This window comes from Dermacentor albipictus, chromosome 1, assembly GCF_038994185.2.
Source record: "Dermacentor albipictus isolate Rhodes 1998 colony chromosome 1, USDA_Dalb.pri_finalv2, whole genome shotgun sequence".
Taxonomy (NCBI): domain Eukaryota; kingdom Metazoa; phylum Arthropoda; class Arachnida; order Ixodida; family Ixodidae; genus Dermacentor; species Dermacentor albipictus.
The window spans coordinates 448,590,953-448,617,451 of record NC_091821.1 but is presented as its reverse complement, the minus strand read 5'-3'; the positions used below and the strand labels follow the sequence as shown (position 1 = coordinate 448,617,451).

At 49.7% G+C, this 26,499-nt stretch overlaps 1 protein-coding gene across 1 annotated transcript; it reads left to right on the top strand.

Moving 5' to 3' along the window:
- Positions 1-50: 50 nt before the first annotated feature.
- Positions 51-19,594, top strand: LOC135915306 (endothelin-converting enzyme-like 1). The gene is made up of 5 exons (XM_065448344.1): positions 51-576; positions 6,723-6,960; positions 14,924-15,123; positions 16,850-17,353; positions 17,951-19,594. The coding sequence occupies exons 1-5, from the start codon at positions 166-168 to the stop codon at positions 19,478-19,480; spliced, it is 2,883 nt and encodes a 960-aa protein (XP_065304416.1). The 5' UTR covers positions 51-165; the 3' UTR covers positions 19,481-19,594.
- The last annotated feature ends 6,905 nt before the right edge of the window (positions 19,595-26,499 follow it).

The window sequence follows — 26,499 nt, the reverse complement described above, 5'->3', positions numbered from 1 at the left end:
TTTCAGTAACACGCATTCATTTTCTTGTGTCCAGAACGAACAGTCCCACCTTCTGTTTAGACACGTGCAAACGGAGTAACCCGCTCGAGACAAAAGAAGAAGATCATATCGCAGCGCCTCGGTTGTGCTGTCGCCTTTCTACCAGCAGAAGCAAAGCAAGCCGCCATGCTTCGGAAGCAGACGTCCGAGACACCCGATGGCACTTCGTCCAGCTCACAAGGACGCTCCATGCGGCAGTCAAAGCGGCACTCTGACACCGCAACGGCAGCTCCGCACTCGGCCGTCCCTGTGCAACCACTAAACACGCCGTCCGAGACGGTATTTGCGAGCACTTTCGGACTCTCACAACATCGTCTCAGTACACACCGGCCGAGCTCTACGGCGTCCTTCTGCTCGGCGCAATCAGAAGCCGCCGCGGAGGCAGCGCAGGACCCGGAACGCTCAGTCCTGGTAACTGCCGACGCCACCGAGCTTGAGGTCGACGCCCACCGAAGCCGCGAGGACCAGCGTGTCCTCGAGGTCCCGCCCAGCCCTGCCGAGGAGTCGCCGGTCGGCCACTCATCGGCTGGCGCCAGGGTGAGTACGCCCTGAAATTTTGCGTGCCATCATGTTCACGGGTGCTGTCGTACTTTTGATACGCTACCATGACAATGTCACCGCCATACGCCCAGAGAGCGCATGTGAGTCCTATACTGTAGGCTGTCACAGTTTCGGCAACCGAAGGACGCCACCGCAACAGCATGGCAGCATCCAGGCAGCCCGCTTCGATCTGAATTCGCCCTTGCTGCGTGCTGTATGCTGATACAGGAATACATAAACGATAAAATCAGTCATCACTTAACCTCATCTCACGCTGACTGCAGTGCGCTGTTTTTTCGTTAGTGTTGAGATCAGCGCTTTGTTTTTACGTTATTAAGCCAAACAGGGGCCATCACCGAGCCGCGGAAGTGTATTGATTTCTGCCCTCCAGGTGAGTACTACACCAGTTCAATCGGTGATGCGTTGGCGATGCACTAAGCGCGAAAAAACGAATTGTTCATTGCATCAATAATTTACATCTACGCTCTATGGTATGCTAGACCGCTCGTCTCTCGGTATATCTACCGCGGTTCCAAGGAGAGGAGAGAAGTCCGCAGTGCGCTCTACTTATCTTGGTAAGTAGCACGCAAAGCAAAATTTCTGTAGCAGCAAAATTCCTTTAGCATCTAGTCATTCGTGAAGACTGCCTTAAAAAAGCTTTAGGAGAAACAAACGTGCAGTGTGTGCCAGCTAACTTTAGCCAGTTTAAAAAACATGCCGTCTCACTCTGAGACGACGCTACCGAATGCGTGTTGCTGACTGTTATGTGGAGTACGCCACACTATTTTTGTATTCTGCTTAATTAGTCAATATTAGTTAACCAACTTCTGTTGGACAAAGAATTGCCCCATTGGAAAGTTGTAGAATGGTTTGCAAAGCGTCCGATCAAATACTTTCCAACTTTCTATCTACTAAGCATTTGTCATTCTTTCTCGCTTACTGCAGATGCCCGCGAAATAAAAAAAAAGAACATGCCACGTGACCTGCCCGCTAGCGCGCCGTGATTGCAGTGCTCCCAATGTTTCCGCGTAGAAACGACCATAGCATCTATCCGACCGTGCTGCCACTTAAAAGCAGACAGGGCAGCGACGCAGGCGTTGGCTGCGCGATTTACGCCAGCGATGTGCTTCCCTCGCGGCGGTTCAGGATAGCGACAAGCAGAAGCAGCAGTTATCGCTTGTGCTGCCGCAAGCAACAGGTGCGTCATTTTGGCGGTAGCTGTAAGCAAGGTGATTGTGCTTGACCCATTGCATTATTTATTTATTTACCTATTTATTATACAGTCCCACATTCGCTCAGGGAGCATTACGGTGGGTTGGGGGGGGGGGGGGGGGATAATACAAATGTTAAACAGTTGTAATTAGGGTAGATAAAAAAAACACGGTGACGAATGATGCAGTGCAGGCAGTATAACTATCTCAAAACAAAAAGGGAAAATGAGGAAAAGGGCTATATGTACATACATACACATACATGTGCATACATGAATATATAAACACATATACACTCATAAATATATATAGTAGGCAAGAAAACGTGAAAAATAAAAGGAAATCATCTTCCCTCTTCACTGTGAGAAGAAGGATGATCAGCGAAGCTGATCCGATTGGCATTGATCTTCGGAAGATGCGCCGACACATGCGGGTACACGTAACCGTTCGTCGTAAAGAAACGTGGAACTGCACCCTTTATCAGAGCCTCTGTACACGTAGCACACACACGAAAGTCCGACACAGACTGGCAGGGAAAGCCCCGCGTTAACACCTCCAACACACGTTGCCGCTTCTCGTCGTCCCTCAGGACAGCGATCGTAGTGAGGTCGTTATCGAACCACAGCCGATCACATCCTCGGCAGCTTGATCCTAAATCGCGATCGAGAAGGTTTGTTTGGAACCTTGCGTACGCTCCGTAGAATCCGGGCACCGCGCCTTCGTGGCGTCGACGTCAATTTGCGGCATTCTCGGCGTCGCGATGTGCGTCATCGGCTCTTGCACAAAGTCAGTGGGGACACGTGAGTACAGCGGAATGATCTTTGCCGTTGACTTCTCCAAGTTGACGCAATATCGTGTAAGGCCCCGTGTAGCGTAGGTGCAACTTTTCAGACCAAGCTATTGCGGCGTAGTGTATGAGGACAGCGGAGCCAGGTCGGAATCGAACGTCCCAATGTTGGCTGCTGTACCGAATCTTCAGCACGGCCTGAGAGTTAGTGAGCCGGGAGCCGTCACTATGACGCGCCGTGCGAGCCCGGGCGAAGACATCTTGAGTATATTAACTAGGAGTGTTTATTCATGAAGGAAGCAGTATGCCAAAGCGCAAAGAATGCTGGCGGCCGAACAGAAAGCAAAAGAGGGAAAAGCCAGTAGTCCCGTGACGGAACGACTTCTATGCGAAGGCCACGAATGGCAACATGTTGTCCCAATCACTGCGGTCGCCAGAAACGTATACAGAGACACAATTTCTGTCAACGTGCGATTGAGCCACTCCACGAGTCCATTGCTTAAATGATATTGCGCGACATAAAAACGACACGGACGTGAGAGAAGACGACACATTAAGGGCAAACTTCCAACTAAGTTTATTGTGCCACTGCGTCAGTGGCACAATAAACTTAGTTGAATGTTTGCGCTTGGTGTGTTGTCTTCTCTCACGTCCGTGTCGTTTTTATGTCACGCAATATCATTCAAGCAATGGATTACCAACTTGCCCGGAATGCTGCTCCACGAGTCCGTTTGTCTGGAGCTGGCGGGCGGTGGAAAACTTGTCCCCGGCAGAACAAGAACGAAGTAGGTTTTCAACAACTCAGCAAACAAAGCGCAGCCGCTACCAGTCAGAAGCTCCCGGGGCGCGTCGTGATGGAGGATGACGTCATGTAAAAGGAAATTCGAAACCTCAGTTCTACAGCTTGTGGGCAAAGCTCGCGTGATTGCGTACCCGGTATCGTAGTCAGTGGCAACAGCGACCCACTTAATGTCAGATTTCGACGTCGGCAAACGACCGAGAAGGTCTAGAACGACGCGAAGGAAAGTTTCTGAGCCCGCAAATGCAAGAAAAATTGCCACGCGACTGGCCGCGCGAGGCACTTTGCGTGTATCCGTGGCCTTCTTTCACATTCACAAAAACACTTTTATGTAGCACGTATTGAGGAACAGAAGGCTGTATCAGGAATTCTTCATGTCGCTCTACAAATTTCTCATGGACACTTTTCATCTAATTTATATATTTGAGAAGCTCATTAACTTATTAAGAATGATGATCGAATTAGGCGGAAAGAAAAAAGTAGCTTCAGTATCAAGCGACGGCAAGCAACAATGCCTTTGTTCTGTCCAACTACGTGGCGTTTCCATATTTTAAATCTTTGGCTAATGTTAGCTGGCACGCCCTCTATATTGCAATGGAGAGAAGCAGACACAGGGCCGTAACGCGCAACGCGTGGTTTGCTTCCAACTTCTCGCGCCCGCAGTAACAGCGCCCAAGCCCAACTATTTCTCTCGATAAAATTCATTACAATATACATCTAAAGAAGGAAGGCTAACCAAGGGGCCCGATATTTAATATTCATATCATAGGGAGCCAACAAACAATGACACCAACGAAAACATAGCGGAAATTATTTGTACTTGCTAATTGAAATAAAGAAAACGATAAATTAATGGCAATGAAAGTGGATGAAAAAACAACTTGCCGCAGGTGGAGAACGGTGCCACGCCTTCGCATTACGCGTGCGATGCTCTACCAATTGAGCTACCGCGGCGCCGTATCCCCATCGAAATTCTTTGGTATTTATGTGTTACTGCTCGAACTAACCTTGGGTGTGTTAGCAAGCGCCATTACTTACAAACCCTGGCGGCGGATGTGGATCATCCTGTCTGCCGCAGGCGTGACGAGTGCGTGATCTTTTTCGGTCAGGGCAACTGGTCAATAAACCCGCATAAGCTACCTGAAGGCATCAATGGTGCCGGATTCGACACCTTCGTAATGCAATAAACGAGAAGGAAGGGAATTAGGCGAGTGGCCCGATTTCTAATTATCATAAGAAATCAACAAACAATGACACAAAAGAAAAAATAGGGGAAATGACTTTTACTTACCTACTTATTTACTAGTTGAATTAAAGACATGATAATTTTTTTCATCCGTGTTCAGTCTCCATTACCTTTTTTATTTTTGTTTTAATTCAATTAGTAAGTGCAGGTGATTTCACCTATGCCTTCCTTGAGGTCATTGTTTGTTGGCATATTATATATATATAAAGGCAACCGGGGCGCTCGGTTTTTACTAATCATTTACTCGGTTACTGATCACAGGCAATGAAGCCAACGAAACCATCGACGAAACTAGATGTGGTTGTAATGGAAGTGTAGAAAATACTGAAGAGAACGGAAATGAAGGCGGCGAAAGCGTAACTTGCCACCGGTGTAAGTCGAGCACACAACCGCCGCAATACGCGCGCGCTGTGCTACCAGTTGTGCTACGGTGACGGCTATCAAATCTGTACGGTAATTGGGTATTTATGTTTACTCGATCTGGATCTGGGAGTACAAGCTAGTGCCGCTCAGATCCATGGTTGGCTTACCTGGAGCATCCCTCTTCGTCCAATCGCGTCAGCGAGCACGTACGTGACCATGGGAAAACAGGCATTACGCATGCTCCCCTCCTATGCTACCTAATAACATGAAGGCTGCCGGATTCGAGACCCTCGCTATGAATTATGAGAGAAGGGAAACAGAGGGGCTCGATATTTGTTAATCATTGCCACATATAGCCAACAGACAATGATGCCAAGGAGAGCATTGGGAAAAGTAGCTGTGGTTGAAATTGAAATCCAGAAAATATGAAGAAAAGGGAAATGTAGTGGACGAAAACATTACTTGCGCCGGTGGGAGCCGCACCTACAACCTCCGCATTATGGGTTTGTGGGTTCGGTAGAGACCGGCGACAAGGTTCGGTTGTAGGTGCGGCTCCCACCGGCGCAAGTTATGTTTTCGTCCACTGCATTTTCCTTTTCTTCATATTTTCTGTTGTGTAGCTTGATCCGGAATTCCTATTTTCCCTCTTACCGCTAACTCATTGATCGGCTCCTTACGTACCAGTTTCTTCCGTTCCCTGCACAAGTCTAGGCTAATTCGAGTTTTTACCATCCTATGGTCACTGCAGTGCACCTTGACGAGCACGTCCACATCTTGTAAGATGCCAGGGTTAGCGCGCAGTATAAAGTCTATTTCATTTCTAGTCTCGCCATTCGGGCTCCTCTACGTCCACTTTCGGCTATCCCGCTTGCGGAAGAAGGTATTCATTATCCGCATATTATTCCGTTCTGCAAACTCTACTAATAATTCTCCCCTGCTATTTCTAGACCCTATGCCATACTCCCCCAATGACTTGTCTCCAGCCTGCTTTTTGCCTACCTTGGCATTGAAGTCGCCCATCAGTATAGTGTATTTTTTCTTGGCTTTACCCATCGCCGATTCCACGTCTTCATAGAAGCTTTCAACTTCCTAGTCATTATGACTGGATGTAGGGCCGTAGGCCTTTACGACCTTCAATTTGTACCTCTCATTAAGTTTCACTACAAGACCTGCCACCCCCTCGTTTATGCAATAGAATTCCTGTATGTTACCAGCTATATCCTTATTAATCAGGAATGCGACACCTAGTTCTCGCCTCTCCGCTCAGCCCCAGTAGCGCAGGACGTGCCCGTTTTTTAGCACTGTATATGTTTCTTTTGTCCTCCTAACCTGACTCAGCCCTACTATATTCTCTTCACTTCCCGCTAATCCCTCTAATAGCACTACTACACTCGCCTCACTAGATAACGTTCTAGCGTTAAACGTTGCCAGGTTCAGATTCCAATGGTGGCCTGTTTGGACGCAGATATTCTTATATATATATATATAGATATATATAATATGCTTGAGATTATCGGCCACGTGCCACGTGCAAATTGACAGGAGCGAAAGTATCGCGATCGCTTATCCGCGCCAGTAATTTCATGTGCCCTAAGCAGCCCCCCCCCCCCCCTCGCGCCCCATGCGTTAGGCTAATCGATCACGTGCAAATGTCGAGAAATCTTGACAAACTCGTAGATGGCTTACTAGGCATAAAGCGTGTATTCCACCTTCCACAAACCATACCCACCCCTGCAGCTGCCGATGACCAATACCCAGTCACCAGATGTCCCCGGAACAAGGTACCAAGCGAACGAAGCACCCACTGTTTCTACCAGAACCGCTGAGGATCCTCAAGCCCTCACAGCTGCTCAAAGGTCGGGTGCCACAACGACCTCGAAGCTCGCCGGACGGGCACGACGCCTGGCCCCAGCGGAATCGCCCTGGCAGAAGGGCCGCGTCCGAATGCCGTCTACCGCATTTCGCAAGTGTCGCTGTGAGTAAAGTTCATATTCACCATTGATACACAAGTATAATGCGCTGTCGCTGAGTCACACGTGCAGATCCTGTGGAATGAGGCGCTCGCATTGACATGTGACTTAGGAGCTCGCTTTATACTCCGTTGGTTGGGTACCAAAAAACGCACGGACGTTATTACACCAGATGCAAGTGCTCACAAGATCGCGGATGGAATTCGAAGCCGCATTGCAAGTGGAGCGAAATGAAAAAAAAAGTCCGAGGAAACCTAAGCACTTCTTATGGGTTGTGAATGCGAAAAGTATAATGTCCAATTGAACGCCGCTGAGTAGTCTTTTGAGTTTTGCGTTGCGAGTAATGTACCATAGCGGTACGTGCTGCCCGAACTAGCAAGCAGCAGCAGCGTGCGGTGCCAACGCCGTATGCCAATGACGTCCTGTCTACGAGAGACTGAGGAAGCATCTGCGGCCACCAAAGCCGACAGGCGTGCGCAGCGACTAAGCCCAATGGGGGTGAGATAGGACCGCGCGCCGACTTGCGAAAGCGAGCGTGACGTGGCGTCGCGGCGATGTCCTCTCCCCTCACGCAACAGCTGGCGCGCTTCTTGCAAGGAAATGTCTAGTTTCACCTTGAGTTCTATTACTTCTTTGTCTTTGCTCCGTGACAGGCACGATTGCGAACAGGCGGGTCGGTCTCCGTCAAAGTTGGCACAGTGGGCTCCGGAAGTGTAGATGTCTGAGGAATCTTCGTTAAATGCACATTTTGCACAAGCAGAGCACCATCGGCACCTTAGCTATCCATGCCGAAAACACTGACACTTGAAGCAGCGGCGCGGTTTGGGAATGTACGGTCGTACACGGAGCGTACCATATACGGTTTCGATTGACTCAGGGAGGTTCCTTGCTACAAAAGTTATGATTAGATACTTAGTTGGAATTTCCTTATCGTCGCGCCTTATCTTAATTCTTTGGACCTTCACCACGTTCTGGCCTTGCCATTCATCCAACAGCTCGTTGTCATTAAGTTCAAGCAGATCGTCGTAACAGATGACACCGCGCACAGTGTTCATGGACTTGCGTGGGCCCACTGAGACAGGAAAGTCTCCAAACGAAACGTGTTTTCACAGTTTCTTGTATTGGAGTTTGTCACGCACTTCTAGAAGAAGGTCGCCACTTCCCAACTTAGTTACTGTGTAACCCGAGTCCACAGCTTCTGTCAAACGTAGCAGGTGTCCCCTTTCTCTGTTTGAGTGTTGTTTTGCCGAGAGTCGCGAAACGCACCGATTATTCTTACCATGCCGCGATCGAATGTTCTGTGGGACCCATATTACGTGTCCTCTTTAAGTTGGGATGACATAGACGCCCTCATGCTTCGGGAACGAGAGCGACCGCGCAGGTTCTACGTGTCCTCAAGATCCACTCAACATCGAAGCTATTCCGGAGGGGACGCTTCGCCGGCAATTTCGCTTCCATAAATCCGATTTCCCACTTCTTTCCAATTTTTTGCAGCGGACGTCCATCTTGACGTCCGTCCGAATGGGTTCAAGGCGAAAACCTCCTTCAGGAGGTTCATATCGTCGTCGTCGGTAAAACGCACACGCATTGTGACCACAGCACCGACCACAGCACTGTGTTTTGCCGCGGAAAACGTGATATGCATCGGCTTGACATGCGGCTTTACACCAAGCAAACGAGCGAAATACACTTGGGCGCCATCTCGAGGCGGATACAACAAAGGCGAGCCAACATTAGCAAACCCTCTCGTTAAGCCTACTGCGCCGCTAATCGAGAACGTATATCGTAAACAACGCCCATTTGTCACCTGTGCGCCACTGTCGAAGCATCATCATACAAATCTAAAGCAAACACGAGCATTAGTGGGGAACGAATGAGCCTAACAGTGCAGGCCGACGACTGGATAGATGCGAAGCGGGCTGCTCTCACTGCGACTGGCGCCGCCATGTTGCCGTACGTAAGGCTCCCCTTGTGTGCGTTAGCGTTCACCGCTAAATCTTGAAAATAGCGTACGTACGTAAGAGCTCCAGCACCGTTTACGTACAGCACATGCGCAGTGTGGTGCACGCAACGCTAACGCTAACTCTTTGCGTTTGCTGCTTTACGCTATGCCAGACAGTTTTACGCTATGCTAGACACAATCTTGTGCTTTCCGAATTTCTAGAAATCTCGAGATGCATTATCAAAAAATCATTCGTGCAGGGGTATCGCAGTGATACCCCGCCATACGGACGCACCATAGACAGTGAAGGCCAACTAGCATAATAAGGTCAAAGGGCAGTCCATCATCGTTTTCTATAGATAAATATCTAATACCCGGTGGATCTAAAGGAAAGCCTCTTTTGATAGTCCTCTGAAATATATGCCAAAACAAGACACCCGCCCAACAATCTAGAAATACATGATCTATAGTTTCTGGTTTCTTACTGATCAAGCAATGCGAGCCCCAGGGTAAGAAAAAGCCACGATCTTCTAAAAAGGTTTTTACAGTCAACGTACCCGTGTGAAGCTTAAAAAAGAAAGACTTGGTCCCTGGCGTTACTCGCATTCTTTTCACCCGCTTAAGCACGTCTTGCCCCTGGCCTCCATTGTATATGGCCCTGAACATCGACACAGATAGAGCTACATCGCATTCATCTTTGTACAGAGTTTTAAGTTTCACTGACAAAAGGTACTCATTTGAAAATCTAATGGACAAGAACAATACACATAAAATAACTTCTTTAAGAAATCCAAAAACAGGACGGGCTCATATTCTCTGTACAGACTACATATCCAGGTAACGCGCTCCTTAGCCTCACTTGGCACACCGTGCGCAAGAAAGGATCGCTTAATTCGGGGAAAAATAAAAACCGGTTTATAACCTGTCGTATAAAAAGGTGCGTCATTCCCAAACCTCCGTCTTTAACTCGTCTGAACAAATTCGTTCGACTGGATCGTCCCCAATTCGAAGCCCACACAAATACTGCGAAGACTCGGTGCAACTTGTGTATATTTACTCTTGAACAACGCAATACCTGCATTGCATACCAGAGTTTTGCGACAAAAGACAGATTGCAAACTGTAGCTCTTGCAAACATTGACAGATGTCCACCTTTCCACTTGTTCGCTTTTATGTGTGTTTCTCTTGTTTGATCTTGCCAATAGTTCTCGTTATTTTTGTAATATTCCAACGAGACGCCTAGGCATTTAACGGGTGTCGGCAGCCGCTTGACGTTGGCGAAAGTGACCGGGGTGGAAGGCCATTCTCCGTGCCAGAAGCCAAGGCACTTTCCCTAGTTTACCAGGCTTCCAGTTACCTTGCCGAAACCCTTCACTACAGCGATAGCTGCAGCTACACTTTCTTTATCTGTACAACAAACTGCAACGTCATCCACATATGCCAGAATTTTAACGTCCGATGCAGTTAATCTGAAGCCGTGAATACTGCTGTTTTCAATGATCGCTAGGCACATTGTTTCTATTTATATACTGAACAGAAGGGGACTCAGGGGGCAGCCTTGGCGTACAGAACGCTTTAGGTTAATGGGGGCCCACACTGACTTGTTAACAATGAATCGCGTAATGCAGTTCTGGTACGCCAAAACTACCTCATCTCTAATGATGGAACCGTCATTAATGTGGTCTAGGATGGCAAGAAAAATACCGTGAGGTACACAATCAAACGCTTTCTCAAGATCGAGCTATAGAATTGCTACCCCTGCTTGCATAATGTCGCAGCGCTCCAACACGCACCGCATCTTATGTATATTAGTCACAGTCGACCGCCCCATAATGCCACATGTTTGGTGAGGACCAACCAATTCTTTATTTACTTTCTGTAGCCGCCTTGCTAGCCCTTTGATCAAGATTTTATAATCACAATTAGTTAGTGATATAGGCCTGTATGAGCAAAACAATTTTAACTTCTCTGTCTCTTCTGTCTTTGGTATTAATAGAGTATGTGCTTCCCCTAATGACCGGGGCAGGATATCTAGTTCGTAAGCCTCATTAAAAAGAACTGTAAGCACATGAAATAATTCTTTTTTAAAAGTCTTCTAAAACGAAGCGCTCAGACCGTCAGGCACTGGCGACATGCCGAGATTCATGTTACCTATAGCCTTTTCTTCTTCCGTTTGTGATATGGGTGATTCCAACTCTGTTCTGGTGTCATCTTTCAGCCGTGGCATTCTCTCAAGAAAGTCTTCTTTAAACCTCTCTGCATTGACACGTCTAGAAGCAAAAAGCGCTACGTAATGTCGAGCAAACGCACGTCACATGCTGTCATTGTCTGTCATTACTATCCCGTTACCTTCAATAACATCTATTTGGTTCCACCGGGCGCGACGTTTTTCGAGTCCAAGTGCGTGTTTTGTTGGACATTCATCTATAGCCATCGCGTCTACCTTTGCTCTCACTTGCGCTCCGCGATAACGATTCTCATCATAAAGCTCCAGTTTCTGTTTCATACTACGCAGATCTTCGGCATACACACCGGGCGTTTCGCATTCAAGTGCTGTTAGCTTTTCAAAACTCATCTTAAGCCCTTTCTCTTTCTTTTCGGCTTCAAACAATAAAATGCTGGATTTTTTCTATTGCTTTAATTTTAATCAGTTGCTTTAAAAATCCCACTGCTCTCCTATTTTGGCCCCACTATCTTCATGGATAATCTTAATTGCATGCATCACTGCTTCGTTGAAAGATTCATGCCTTAATAAATTGGAATTCAATTTCCATTGCTCCCATGGAAAACTCTTCCTCTTTCTTTGACCCTATTTGATATTTTACAAGACAGCGATCAGTAAAAGAAATCGGCAAAACACCATAACTGCGACACTTTGGGTTCGTATCCCCTGACAGCTACAGTCGGTCCAAGCGGGCATGGCTGTTGCCCTGAAAATGAGTACTTCACAGCTCAGGAGCCCTCCAGGCACTCTGCAATATCGTCTAGCTCATGCTCTATAATCATTTGTGACAACACATCACTGCTTTTGCCTTCAACCATCCTTCCACTTGACCTATCACTTGAGTTCAAAACGCAATTTAAATCCCCAACCAAAACAAGTTGCTTATCAATGCACCAATACTGTCTTAGGTTAGAAAAGAAATTTACGCGTTCTTAAGCCTACTTGCAGCATAAACACACATGACACGCCATGAAATATCACTATATGTGAAATCACGCACCACAAATCTAACGGAAGAACACGAAGAAACGTTTTGCGCTGACAGTCCTGGATTCCTTCGAACAAGGAGGACGCACCCTCCGGACTTGCCGATAGCGCGGCTCACCACGGCGTGGTACCGTGCAGTGAACCCCCGCAGCATGTTTGCCGTCTCCTCTTCTCCTTCCACTTTCGTCTCCTGCACAGCCAAAACGTCGAGATCTTCTTCCATTAACAACCGGTACAGTTGACTGTTTTTTCCTAGAGGCCAGACCTCGAACGTTTAAAGTGGCGAGTGTAAGTGACGTTTGAGGAGCCATCGTTGATCTCCGGAAAAGGTAGGCCCGGAGCATGGCGCTTACATAGCGCGTCTAGCTCAATACTAGACGCCTCCGCGACCGCCTGGTGATACGGTCTCACCACTTTGCGAAAGTGGCTTGTCAACTTTCCTATCCGCCGTGCCCGTAGGCCTTGCCCTGAGGTTCGTGCGCCTACCCGTTGGTGTCTTCGCAGGCGGTCCCTCGATGCTTCGCACGCCGACCCTGGCTCCTTGGTTTGTGGCCTAAGGGGTCATTTACCTCCCGAGCTGACACCAGTACTCCCAGAGAATACCGCTGGCGTTCGGTGACGCGCCTACAAGGTACAGGTCCGCACTTGAACTGCGAGGGACGCCTTTCGTGGCGCCCCGTTTAGACACTTCGTGTGTGGGAGTTTCGGCTACCTGAGAACTTACATCTTTTGCAGAGTCGTCAGTTCCCTCAGCCGCTTTTGCCGCAGAGTTTGGGGGGCCGTGTGCTGCCTCTGATCGGCCTTCGCTTGCTGGAGCTAATGCATCGCAATGTGGCCCAGTTGTGGTCACATCCCCGCTACCTTTCCCTGCGTCCTCTGCCTTGGTCGCGTCCATAATGTGCACCGTTCAATCATCACCGGCTGTTCCGGTCACTGCGGCGTAGGAACGAATGCACTCGGCGTCGACATGACCGAAACGCCGGCAGTGTGAGCAACGTGGCACCTTGCACTCGCGACGCACATGTCCGGAACCATGGCAGCGCAAGCACTGCATAGGCTGACCTGGTGCAACCAACATCCCTAGTTCACCGGCGACGCGAATCTGGTGTGGTAGGTCGTCAAACTTGAGACCACTCTTGAGCTTCAGGAGCACAGTCCGGGTAGTTGAACCTTTCTCGTTCACTCCCTCCACACGCCAGCGTTCCCGAATAACCTCAGTTACATTGACAAACGCCGCCAACGTCGTGCGCACGTCGTCTTCCGCCACGCGATGTAGCAACCAGTGAAGCCGAAGCCTCACCTGCTGCTCCTGCGGGTCGCTGACGAGACATCGTCGCCCCTTGACCTGAAGTTCTGTCAATCCAGCCAACCGCTTCGTTGCCTCCAGGCTGTTTAATGTCCCGGCCCACACATGGTTGATCTTGTAGGCACCGAAAGCCACAACGTCAGGGAGCAGCCGTTCCTTGTGCAAAGCGTCCCGGAAATATTCGACCCTGAAGGATGGCGCTCGAACATTTCCGTGCAAGAACAATGTGTTCAAACCGACGCGTCCTGTTGACAAATGCGGCAAAATTATCTCGTAATCCGTGTCGACTGTAGCTACCATCCTGTTACCGCGTCTCTGGTGGGCCGCTGAGACCGCTCGTGAAGAGCGCGACATTCCGCGTCCGCTCACCTGGGTGGCTGAAGAGGAAGTGTTTGAGCCACGGACGCATGTATCGACAAGCGAATGAAACACCCTTATGAATTTATCGCGGGCATGCCAGTGCCTTGAGACGCCTGGCGCGTTTCGATTTGGCCACCTGAACAAGCTCAGTCATTGCAATTAGCAGCAACTGTGCGTGTTCGCGGCGTCTTCTGCACTTCGAAGAGCATACATTGCGCTGAAATTTGCGACAACAAAGTTTGTATAGCGTAACATACAAAGCCACAAGAACGTTTGAATCCACAAGCACGAAGATCAGACAAATCCATGTACGAATTCCCATCATTCCCATGGTGGTACAACGACTGCAGCGCCAGAGTTCCCTCTAGTAATTATTGTATGAAGCTCTATGCTTCCCAGCATTCCCATGGTGGGTCATCGACTGCTAGTTTATCCCTCTAGTTTATTTTAGGAAACTCTACGGCTCAGACGAAGCGCAGCTGCGACACCTCTCCCCAGCGCATCACATGGTGCGACGTCACACCTGCCACACTCGCGCTCCGGCAGCTCAAGGTCACTGCGACGCGATGAATGACCTTGCAAGACATGGCGTGCTAGAGCTTTCGCTTTAAAAACATACAGGCACGCAAACACACGAACACACATATCATGCGCACACACAAGGAAGAAATCTTGACGGGAAACTACGAAACAACATATTAGCTTTACAAACGTTAATGACCCCGAATTGGGAGGTTAAGCACAACTCGCGATTCTGCGGGGCTCCTGAAACGTTTGGTCACAGCGCACACGTGGCAAATCCGAGACGACAAATATCTTTGCAGCCGTTAACGGCCATATAATATAGTTCACGACAAGTATCTGTCGTCTAGGTCACGGGATCAAATCCCGGCCAGGGCAGCCGCATTTTGATGGCGGCGAAATGCAAATACGCCCCTGTTCCGTGAATTTGTTGCCTGCTAATGACGCCCAGGTGGTTAGAATTATTCCGCAGCCTTTAACTATACTGCGCGTCCCAGAATGAGATTGTGGCTTTAGCACTTACGCCCTCCTCCCCCCTTTTTCTCCGTACAGCCAATACAGCACCAACAACGGCCAGTCAGTGAACGTTCGTTTTGTTGTTAACCAGTACATTATTCATTGGCACAGCACTGGAGCAGCTCGAGACATTGGCTTCCTCGGGAGGTACTGAAGACCACTGGAGCCCCAGCGAGGGAACCAGTGAACGCCTGGGCTCTGTGCTACCACCGCCACATGAGAGCACCACTTCGCACAGTTTAACCCGGCGCCTGTCATTCCTAACGAAAGGAGCCGCCGGCGTTTCAGCTGGACTGGGACCCAAGAAGTTGGTATGCAAAACTGCTTGTGCTCGCTCCTTTTCACTTGAATCGTATACGGACCAAACCCTGCCGTGCATATAATTCGTATCAAGGAGGATATGAGATTGGGCAACACGGCTCATTTTTTTACTTACAGCTGCAGATTGAGACCACAGTCCCAGCCGCTAAATTTCTAGACCGTCATCGCGATTGCATTTATAGCACAAACGAAAAGTGTGCGCTTATAGAAAACTAGGCGCAGTTCTCGATGAGTTATCACTTACGCCTTCCGTTTCCATTGCACGTGTAGCTGTTCGCCATAATATAACTACGGTTGTCATAGTAAAAGGTGCTCGCGCTGATGTATATGCGCTGACAACAGGAAAATACATTACTAGGAACAATGCTGTTCCTTGCCAGCTCCCTTGAGAAAACACAGACACCTGCGTTCAACTTCCGCGATATCAGGTATATCTGAACATAGGTGGGCACTTTAACAGGCACAGTCTAATTTACTGACGTATGGTAGTCGTGCGGCTTTTTGGTCTGTGCTTGCAAATGCGGCTATAAGTAGCGCGGAAATGTTTGATGCTTTGATATGAAATACTAAGAAGGAGCCTTCACATATATAGTGAGTTTCTATGTAAATATGTTTAAATAAAATTACAATAACACAACAATATACTGTACAATTCAAGGTTTCGCGCCTCTGATGTAGTTTGTGACTGCAAGTGTGCTTGGGACTAATCCGGTGTTTTGACACGCTTGAACACGTATCGGCTGGCGATCGATCAATACCCTCCGCGATGTTTTGGGGACTATCCACGCGCATTTCCTACATCAGACTTGTACGTAACGAACTACATGCACATAATAAATTTTTTTGGTAATCTTCTAATTTAACCTTTACTTAGTTTAATTGGTAACAATAACCGTAGTTCAATTACTTTTCTTCGGTAGCCAATTACATGTAACCGTTTGCTTTATTGAAGAGGCAAGCTTTAACAGGCAACGCCACTTTGAGAACCTAAACTTGGCAAAAAGTACAGCAGCACACGCGCGATAGCGCCGCGCAGCAGCCTCGCAAATGCACATCTTCAGACAGGCATACCCAAAGGCTCAGTATTTGTTTTCACATTCAAGCGGTGCTGGTTTGTCTCGATAGCGATCTGTCATGGCGTCCATGCCAGCAAATCGCATACGGGCAATCCCTTTTTTAGCTCTTCGTTAGCCAAACCGGGACCGTCTTCAAGTCCCAGCGAGAATCAAGCGCTGCGCTTCATGGAGGACTCACATGCTGCAGGAGTAACCAACATTTTGTGCACAAGATGCGAATAAGTTGCAACACCGCCCCAACCTCAGCGCGCACATCGAGCGAACTGGCTAACTTACCTGTAGTTCCCTTTCTATTTTTTCTCTCCTTTAGCCAGTTTTCAGTGTCGCTGGTGATGTCTTCAGAACAGTAACGGGAGACGATGATCAAGTATGTTTTTTTTTTTAAAGCAATGGTTTGCGTAGATAAGCAGTGTATAAGGGGCTGCAGCTGGCGCATTGAAAGTGGTTGGCCAGCTCGTCATCTTCACTGCATATATGCAATGTCAATAAGTGTTGGAAATATAGTAGAAGCAATCAATTACTTAGTAATCCAATTACTTCCAAATATCATAAATCATATTTGTGAGTGATACGGTTGTAATCAGTTGCTTATTTCTGTAATGTGTGCAACTCTGGTCTGCATCTACCCTTATCACTGCAGGCGCGCGTCTGGCCGTGGCCCTGTGTGTGCGGAGGATTGCTGGCTTTGCTGCTGCTCGCGGCCGTGCTGGTGTTCGTGGCGTTCTCGATGCCAAACCCGGATGTTGTCCAGGCTCCCCGCCTCTGCACGTCCACCGACTGCGCTGATCACGCGACCGCGCTGGGTGTCGGGAAGTACAGCGAAGAAGGTACAAGAGACCAGAGTGACCCCTGTCTGGACTTCGGCGCGTTTGTGTGCTCGGCAGCCCCGATTCGGCACCCTTGGACGAGGCTGCCGCTGATGACGCAGGTGCTGTTTGAGTACGCCACGCAGTTGGGTCGACGGGTGTCATCTGTGGCCGTGCTCGCCAAAGCCACCATGGTCATGCGCACCTGCCTGGACAGTTCCACACGAAGCGACGGCGACGTGGAACGCCTGCTCGAGTTCATGGATGGCCGCAGTTTCGACTGGCCAATAGACGAAGGCGCCCTGGGTGATCCGTTCGACTACAGCAGGCCACTCAAGGTCTTCATCCGCGCGTAAAACTCCACATCGCCAGTATCACGCGACAATGCAGGGCAATCACTTAGGAATAATGTAGTATTGGAAGAAACAGGATCTACTTTCCCCTGCCCTAATTTTCTACATTAGTTCCTCGCGAAATTTTACGCGTAATAGCCTTTATTAAAGTGTTCATTTGCCTAGCTAATAGTTAACTTTCGAACCCAGAAGACTAAACACAGCGAATCGCTTTGACCCACGAATTACAAAGAACACTCGCCTGCTCACAGCTTTCTACACTTGCAGGAAAAGACACACAACGAGCACTCCAGCTGTGAACTATGTTCTGTCCACGAGCACTTACCGCATCTAATCTAATTTATCTAATTACCGCATCTAATCTAATTTGATGGCCCCGATATTCTGGGCATGTTGCCTCCTTACAAATTAAATCATAGTTCTAGTAACTATTTATGTTTTATAGGAGGACAATTCAGCCATTATGAAACAAGCAACTCTGCGACATTCTGACAAGTTCTACCACGGCGTTGCTGTGGTCGTTTACCTCATTTACCAGTGAATAGTGGCTAGTTGCACTGAAACTGCTGCGCTATACCGCAGGCGCTGGTAGAGCTGAGTGCAAAGTGGGCGCTACCTCTGTGGTTCGACATCGACCTACGGCGGTCAGGCAGTCAGCAAGGACGAACCATCGTGCAGACGTCATCCGCAATGGCCGCCGTATGGCTCAAATTACATATTGAACTCGAGAAGCTCAGACTCAGCGCAATCTATGTGGAAACATTCTTATCAACACTGATTTCGAAACGAGGCGCAGCACCATCTTTTATTGCGTTTCTGCGGCGGGATAGCGCGGAAGTCCAGAGCAAGGTTTTTCAGCACCTTAATGACGCAGTAGTGGCCGATATTCGAGATCCAAAGCTTATGTACCTCCGCAGCCTCGGCACCGAAGGTCATCTGCCTCAGCTGCGATCCGATGAATGGGCTCGCGTACTTCAGTGGGCGTTTCAAGGTGAGCCCGCGATAACGGCCGACGACGCCTTCCTCGCCACAAACATCTACGTGATAAGGAGCATGAGACGGATCTTCGAGCGCATGACGGCGCTCGAGGTGCTCTTCCACACGACATGGTGGTTCCTGCAAGCGGTTGGTCCCCTGGCAAGCAGGACGCTCTCCTCCTTTACCGTTCCCTCCGAGATCGGCAGCATCGTTAACAAGCTCTCATGCGGTCTGCACGTAGAGGCGGTTTATCACGCCGCCCTGGCGACGAAAAGCAAGTTGGAGTTCTCGGCACCACAGAGATTAGCCATTGGAGACCTGCTGCGCAGCGTCATGAAAACAGCGCTGGACAAAATACGCACCATGCGGGGAGCCAGCGACCGGGCCCGAGCCACACTAGAAGCCGCGTTCAGCAACACCACCGCCACCGTGTGGCCGTGGGGTGAATTATCGGTGCTCAAGAGTCTCGAGCAGTACTACGGCACAAGCACCGGGTCTCTGTCTGCATTCGGCGAGTGGCTCTCGATCAGGCTGCAGGTGCAACGCTTCGTCGGCGACCGAGAGCGTGACTTGGCTACCAAGGTATTTCGGCTCGAGTCGAACCGCCTGGCCAGCTACGACCTGATCGACAATGTGATACTGCTATGCGCTGCCGCACTCACGCCACCGCTGTACTACACGAACGGGACAAGTGCCATGGTGTACGGCGGGCTGGGCTTCGTCCTCGGGGCAGAAGTCGCGCATACCTTGCACTCGTTCCTGGCACTCCTGAAGGAAGAAGCCGCGATTCTGCCATCCGGAGAGCAGCTCTTGGAAATGCTGTGGGGCATATCTCCCTGCAGCGACACGTACCACTGGTTCCCCGCTGTGGGGGGCCTGCAGCTAGCGCACGCGGCGTACACACGCTTCCGGTACGCGGAAGATGACGTGCCCCTGGCGCTTATGAGGAACTACACGGCCGAACAGGTCTTTTTTATGACCTTCTGCCTCACCCTGTGCGATTACCACTCGATCAAGGGCTGGTCTTCAAAAATGTGCAACCACGCTGTCAAACACTTGCCTGCGTTTGCGCACGCCTTCAAGTGCCCTCCCGAATCTCCGATGAGCACAAAGCCAGTGTGCCCGCAAAACTAGCCTCGACGCGCACAAACCATGTCGCTATTATTTCACATTAACTCTTCTATTTGTACTATTGTTGCCTTTTAGATGTTTCCGAAATGCATTGATGAAATGCGTTTGCCGTGCTGAGCACGCATGTGCTTACTGAATTTTTGCGGCGCCCAATCGTTACGTGCACTTGCCTGTGAAGAATAATGCAGGGGAGTCTTAGCACACTCGAGTGCCTTCGTTGCTTTGATTTTTTCCGAAATATTTACTAGGTTTTGCTTGATAAAATATTGCCATCAGGGACACGCGGTTGTGCTTTAGATTAAATCCGTAAGTTGAGGTGGCTTGTCTTGATGAAGATGAACCACGCTTGCAGTAGTAGTTGCGGTGAAAATGCCACTGGTGCGGTTGCACGTGTCGCGTATGTACCTAGGCTGTCTTCGTAAGAAAATCGATAATGACTTCCGAAGGGCTGTTTGTAGGCCACGGCTTTTCCGTATCCGTAGTCTCGTGGTTGCCTCATAACATGGTAATTTAGTCACATCAGCTATTTTGGCTATTTCACTGGCGGACCACTTTTTTTGTAAGTGGTCCGCCAATGAAATCGGCGAAGTTTGACGACGAGAAAGAACGAGGGCCGAAGGAAGAAGGCGCCTGGAGGTGAATAGAATCCTGCGCCGGGGAATGAATGAAAGCGCTAGCTGAGCGCGCGGCAAAGCAACATCACCTACAGGAAAGTCGTTGAGCGAAGCGGCGAAGGAGATAAGAGGCGAATGCAACGCGGAGGAGGACGTTAAGTGGAGGCGAGCTGGGTTCACCTCTGGCAGTTACGGCTTCTGTGTGCAGTATGGACGTACGTACGTACCGGTTTTGTCTCGTGAGAACGCCCCCGCGCGCCGTATTGGAGGCGAGTACTTGCGGAGTGGCCATCTGTCGAAAGCGCTTCGCTTGCGTAATATGAAAAATAAGGCTGCGCACTCCTCGTATGTTTGGCTGTTGGCGCTCAATAAAAAACACCACTCAGGATGCCTCCTAGACATTTTTGAAAGTGCTCGCGAAAGAGAGAGCGTAAACGTTTATTTCAAATCAAGAAGATTTGAGTCCGGCGTCTTTTTGTTGGGTCTGGGCACCCGCCGCGGACACAGTTCCGAGACCTTCTTTCGAAGCGGCTTCCTCGGCTCGCGGGACGGCCCAGAGTTGTGCTGTCAGGTCAGAGCTAAGCAGTGCGATCATCCAGCGTGACTGGAGGCTGGCGGTGGAAGAGACGGAGGGGTCGGCACTGCCCGACTTGTTTGTTAAGTCCCGACACTCCCATAACATGTGATTTAGTGTGGCAACGTCGCCACACGATGTGCATCTGTTTGTAGTGTACATGTCTGGATACATGGCGTGCATGAGTCTGGGGTTTCTGTAAGAGTCTGTCTGTAATTGTCTGAAGTGTACTGCTAGTGTCCTGTCTAACCTAGCGTGAGGGAATGGGCATGTGTGTCTTTGTAATTGGTAGTGTGCCGTGATGTCGCGAAAACTGGTCATACGATCGTCCTATGCCCAGACGTTTGCAGTACCCCGCGGGAGCTCTTCCTCCGATGCTGCTCGGTGAGTCAGGCCTCGAGCAACGCCGTGTTTTTTTTATGTCAAGATAATATTCTTGGGCAAACACTAGAATGTTTAGAGTCGCGGCAGCACTGGCAGACCACACGGGAGAACCAATTAGCTGCGCGACCCTGAGAAACTGCACGGTAACGGAGGGGGAAGAAGTCACCGTATCTCCAGCGGCGGCTGAAGGTTACCGCAGGAACAAATCTGGTAATTCTAACAGGCTCCAAAGCAACATGCAGGAACTACATACAAGGCAGAGTTAGTAAAGAAGCACTGAGAATCCTCCTCGAAACACAGCCTTAACAAAAACATAAAACATAGGATCTTCTGGATACCGGCACGCACCGGGATAGAGGGCAACTCAAGGGTGGACAGCCAAGTTCCCGAACTCACGCACCGAGCAGGGCAGTAGGAAACCCTAGAGGCCCCCTTAACCGTGGAGGCGACGTATGCAGAAATACTTAACCACTACAGAGGAAGGAGACTTAAATACCCCCAACCCCCCGCACGAGGCAGTCAGCTGGGGAAGACTGCAATCAGGTACGTTTTTCAACCTGCACACACTACACAAAATGTTCCCTACCCAATACATGGATACATGTTCGTGATGCAGGGCAACTCCCACGTTATACCACATCACGTGGGAATGCAACCGTAATTTCGCATTCCATAAAGTAAATTACCCAAGTGCGGAACAACTGGAGGGTCTGCTCACCAGCAGCGAGCTCGCAGCCCAACGGGCAATTGTGCATCACGCCTGCGAGGCAGCAAGACTCAGCGGTGCCCTGGAATAGGGGCGACGACCTTGTGAAGCGGCCAGGACTCAAGACATGAAGACACCGGCCCAGCGCCAATCTCTCTAAGATGTAGAGCAATAAACGTTTCCCATTCCATCGGACAAACCAAAGGCACAGAACAGTTTACAGGCGTTATCTCTTTACCGAATGCGTTCAGTATACGCACACTGTGCATGGTCGCCACGGTGGAGTACCCCGAACCGGCTCTTAGTGAAAAGTAGGCAGTCGCTGAAAGCAGACTATGTAAAATATGGTCTTGTAGTGGGTTGTCTGTAAGACCAAACGGAGCATAAAGAAAGCCTGGCTGCAGCGATCACACGGGTTCGCAGCGACCGACTGCGCGTCTGCATATACGCCAGAGGACAATGTTTCGCTTCGTGCCGTGAGCTTTAGGCCGCAGCATATGAACATTTGACAGTACACAAGCAACCATTGTTGTGTGGGCTATTAAAGCTGTTAAAAATAATTTCGTTAATACTACACTTCGAGACCCACGGTGACTTGTAATGTTCCGTCGCCACGATTCAATGTTTTCTTCTTCTGTACTTCTAAATTCTTGGAGGTTTCAATATCATTATTTCTCAAGTTCCGTCGCACTGTATGTTTATCGGTATTCTCAGGGAGCAAGTTCCCGCTGCTGCTTTTTCTGAATCGAGTACATTCATTGTTTCGTGCAAACACAAACACGAGCACATGCCATGCCTTTTTTTAATGTGTTTCTTACCGTTCCCGTTCCATTCCAGTAAGCTTGCCCATATCCAACATCACTAAGTTCATAAACCAAAGCTTCATGGCATTAGCCGGGTAGTACGCGCGGCCGAGCGTCTCAGTGCGCGCTTTCTGCTACTCACCGCAAGCACCGCAGCCCCGACGTCGTAGCCAAAGCCTTCCTCGCTGAAGTGCATGCTGCACGCCCGAGTTGTAGCTGATGGCTATCTGCCGGTTCTAAGTTTCCCGAGCCAAGCTGCACGCAGCTTCTTGTCCTGCGGGTACGCGTGAAGGCTGACACCGGGCTCGGTTCCGTACGTCCGGCACTGCAACACTGAACAGTAGCCTACTATGTTGGGCGCCTTCAAAGGCAGCCACTACCTATTATAGTGTTTTCAAGTGTTCTTAAGCAGACACCCGTATCGGGAAAACCTCCCCACCTAATCAGAACCGCAGCGGAGGTGAGACTTAAGACCTTCGTTTTGATCTTGCTTAGGCGCTTCCGAAGCAATCGACGCGTCCATGTAATCCCTCATACCACGTCACGCCGACGGCAGCGCCAGCTTTTCCAGCGCTGGAGCTCGCCCCCAATGCTGCATGTGCGAGCGAAAGCGTGCGACGGTGAGCCGACGATAACGGCTCATTCAAGACGTGCAAGGGAGGAAAGCGGGGAGGAAGCGCGCCGTCTTCCCACCGCAGAAGGAGGGGCGGGGTTCTACTCCGGCGGCTCCTGCGTATGGCACGGCCGCGCGAGCCTAGAGAAAGCGAACTGCGATGCGGACAGTCTGGGCGTGTAGGGCCACTGAGGGTCGAGAGCTTCTGTGCGCTAGTGTCCATAAGCTTGCGCGTCACCCGCGTCCACGAAGTGAAATATCACTGTATCGTTCTTACTGTACTTTGAGCGATTTATTAAGCGCATTGAATAGTCTCTATTAGGTACTGCTACTCTAATAAAATGCAGCGTTTGTAAAGTAGTCATGGTATGGGTGATTGGTCACCGATCAATTACCCATGCATTATTAAGAGAATACGCTTTGCGAAATTTCAGTTCTATGTCACATTAGGATATAACGCTTGCGTTTCACCGAACATTTCATTCCTAACAGTGTATAACAGTTCCTTTGTATATACAGGCTGTTTCACGTAACCAGAACAAAACTTTGAAAACAGAGCGATACACCTTAGACAAGGGACACTCGCGGCATATTATTGGACTCGTCTTGAGTTATTCACTGTTGTTTTTATTAGCTGTTAGTAGATTAGTTTCGTTTACTTGTGCAAAATTTGAAATATTCGCTTTCAGGTGTAAATCTTACTTCCGAAGTTGTGGAGCATGCCCAGAAACTCCCAGTGGAGTTTCTTTCCATGTTAGTATCTTTTGCGTGAGACTTTTTTTAAATGTGATCGCATTCTTTTGGGGAACTTTGTGCACTTAGCATTGTGCATCTAACCTCTTTCACCCAGTGACTAAGTTCTTAGTCCATTAGGTTGGGCCACTAGGGTCACAACTTGGGGCCAGCAGACATGTGCCCCTGGGTACGTGCCGGAATGGGAAATTTGCTTCTGGCTGCTGTCTAGCCTAGTAGACTGCTTATTTCATTGGGTATGTGCCACTATAGACATGTGCCCGAACAGACAACTTCGGCACTGCGTATGTGATATTAGTATGGGCTCATTCTTTGTCAATCCCACAAAATGGATCTGTCACGGTTGGAAAAGAGGTAGGTAGCCTGTATTACAGCGATAGCGGTCGATCCGCAACAGACACCTCCACCTAGGCGCCGACTACAGGAGAGGGGAAGGGGGGGAGCGCTCCGGGGCCCGAGCTCCCTCCCGAGTTTTCCGTGAGGGGCTGAACCCCTCCTCGGTGGTGCCGAAGCCCCTCCACCCCACCCCTCACACACAGCTAAAGTGTCATTACAAGAGCTTTGTCACCCACGTCATTTGAGGTTGCTTTTGATTTTTCTCGACCTTTTCACTTCCGTGCCCAGATAATCACTTCAGTGATTATCTGGGCACGGATAGGGTTTGTGAATTTAGTTTTATCATTAAATATGATTTCCTCAGGGCGCTTTTAGTGCGCGGCGATCTCCTCCAAACAGAAAAATTGGCGAGCATCGGGTCCCGAGTACACCGGGCGCACGCCCAAAGCGGTCTCTGCGCCCATACAGACACATCGGGAACCAAGTCGCGTGTCTTCGTCTCTTTGCCCTGCGCTAACTTTTCGAAAGTCTGTTACCACATCCTCCAGTAACCTGTAACCAAGACGAGAAAAGCCCTCACTCTCCGAACGAGACAAGCCTCCCCCCCCCCCACCCCCCCACCCCCCCGAGTCAGAAGGCCCGCCTTTGGAGGGCACCGCAACCTTCGGAAATCGCGGCTTCGCTATACCTCACTAATACAAGCGGGTATGCCCCATGGCCATTACGTGGCCTCGCGGCAGGCGGCCAGAAAAAGGAAAAAAATATAACAAAATAGCTTCTTTTTCTCCCGACCCACGCACCGCAGATCTTCATGCGAACCCCACGTGGCGCATTTGCCGGACCCCAGGGTGTAGCGTCCGACCTCTGGACCACGCGGGCTCCCGGCCCAGACGCCCGTCATGCGTGTTCTGTCATGCATACACGACTCCACCCACTCCTCTTTTTTTATGCGAAGCATATTACGAGAGCTCAACCCAGCTCCTCAGGCGCGGCGGTGTCGCCTTCAATACCACGTGACACCATGACGTCACGACAGCGGAGAAACGGCGCTCCAACTCGCGCCGTCGCTCGCGGCGTCGCCCCCCGCATCGGACGCGGTGAGCGTCGAGCAACGCAGCGTTCGGCGCGACAACGAAATGTGCGCCTGAGCAAGCGCCGCACGCTTGAGCCGACGCCGACGACACTGGCTTTTCTGCGACACGAGCTCCTTAACGCTGTCGCGTTAAAATAAAGGCTTGTATGCTTCGCATCCTGGGCTTAACCTTAGCTAAGCCACAGCCATTTTTTTCTTTATTGCCGGCTTTGACACACACAAACAATACACAAAAGATAAAACATGTCAACAAGGATTTTGCTGGCATGACATATTACAATTTTTTCAATGCTGCCAGTTCACAGGTTGTGGAAAGCTAGAACGCAGTTTAACAATGCCACGGCACCGCTACTGCAATCCTACGCTCACCGCTGTTCATACGGGTCCTGTTGGTGATTTTCCTGGGCCGGCCATGGTCCGTTTCTTCGATGCGGCCGGTCCCGACGACACCGATGCGTGAATAGCACAACGATACAAGCTCACCCTGGCTCGGCGCATTTTCGTCAACGGATCGCAGCCTATCAATATCGCTTTTGGCCACTTCGCTTATGCTGGATGCTCCACCCTCTTCTGGACACCGTAGTTTTTTCCGTATAGCAAAGCAGTACTGAGTCAGCTGAGCGAGCAGTACAAAAGTGCGCGCATTCCGACGCCGCCCTGGGCCACGGCACCGCTACAGCGATCCTACGCTCGCCGCTGATGATTATACAGGTTAGCTGTTATGACGCTTATTCCTATCGTGACGATGTTTGTCTTTTAGCGGTCTCGTAGCCACCTCACGTCTTTTTTTTTTTGAAAAGTGCTCCCGCTTGTGTATCGTATCTGATGTGCCTGCTTGTTCTGGGAGGTGATGTGGAGCTTAAACCGAGACCCATGACCAAGGCTCAAGAGGAAAAGCTAGACTTTATGGCTGGCTCTATCTTCCGTGTTGAAGCCAGCAATTCAGTACTTCAAGAATCTAACTCTACGTGAATTTGAAGCACGTTGTTAATAAAGAATGATTTAGAAAAACTGACCAAGCGCGTCCTTGATTTATAGTAGTAATTTGCAGCGGCCCCATGCGCTCAGTCCATCGCGAGCAGTGACAACGGTCTCGTAGGTGTACAAGAAAAAAAATGACGAGCTGGATAATCGCTATAGGCGTTA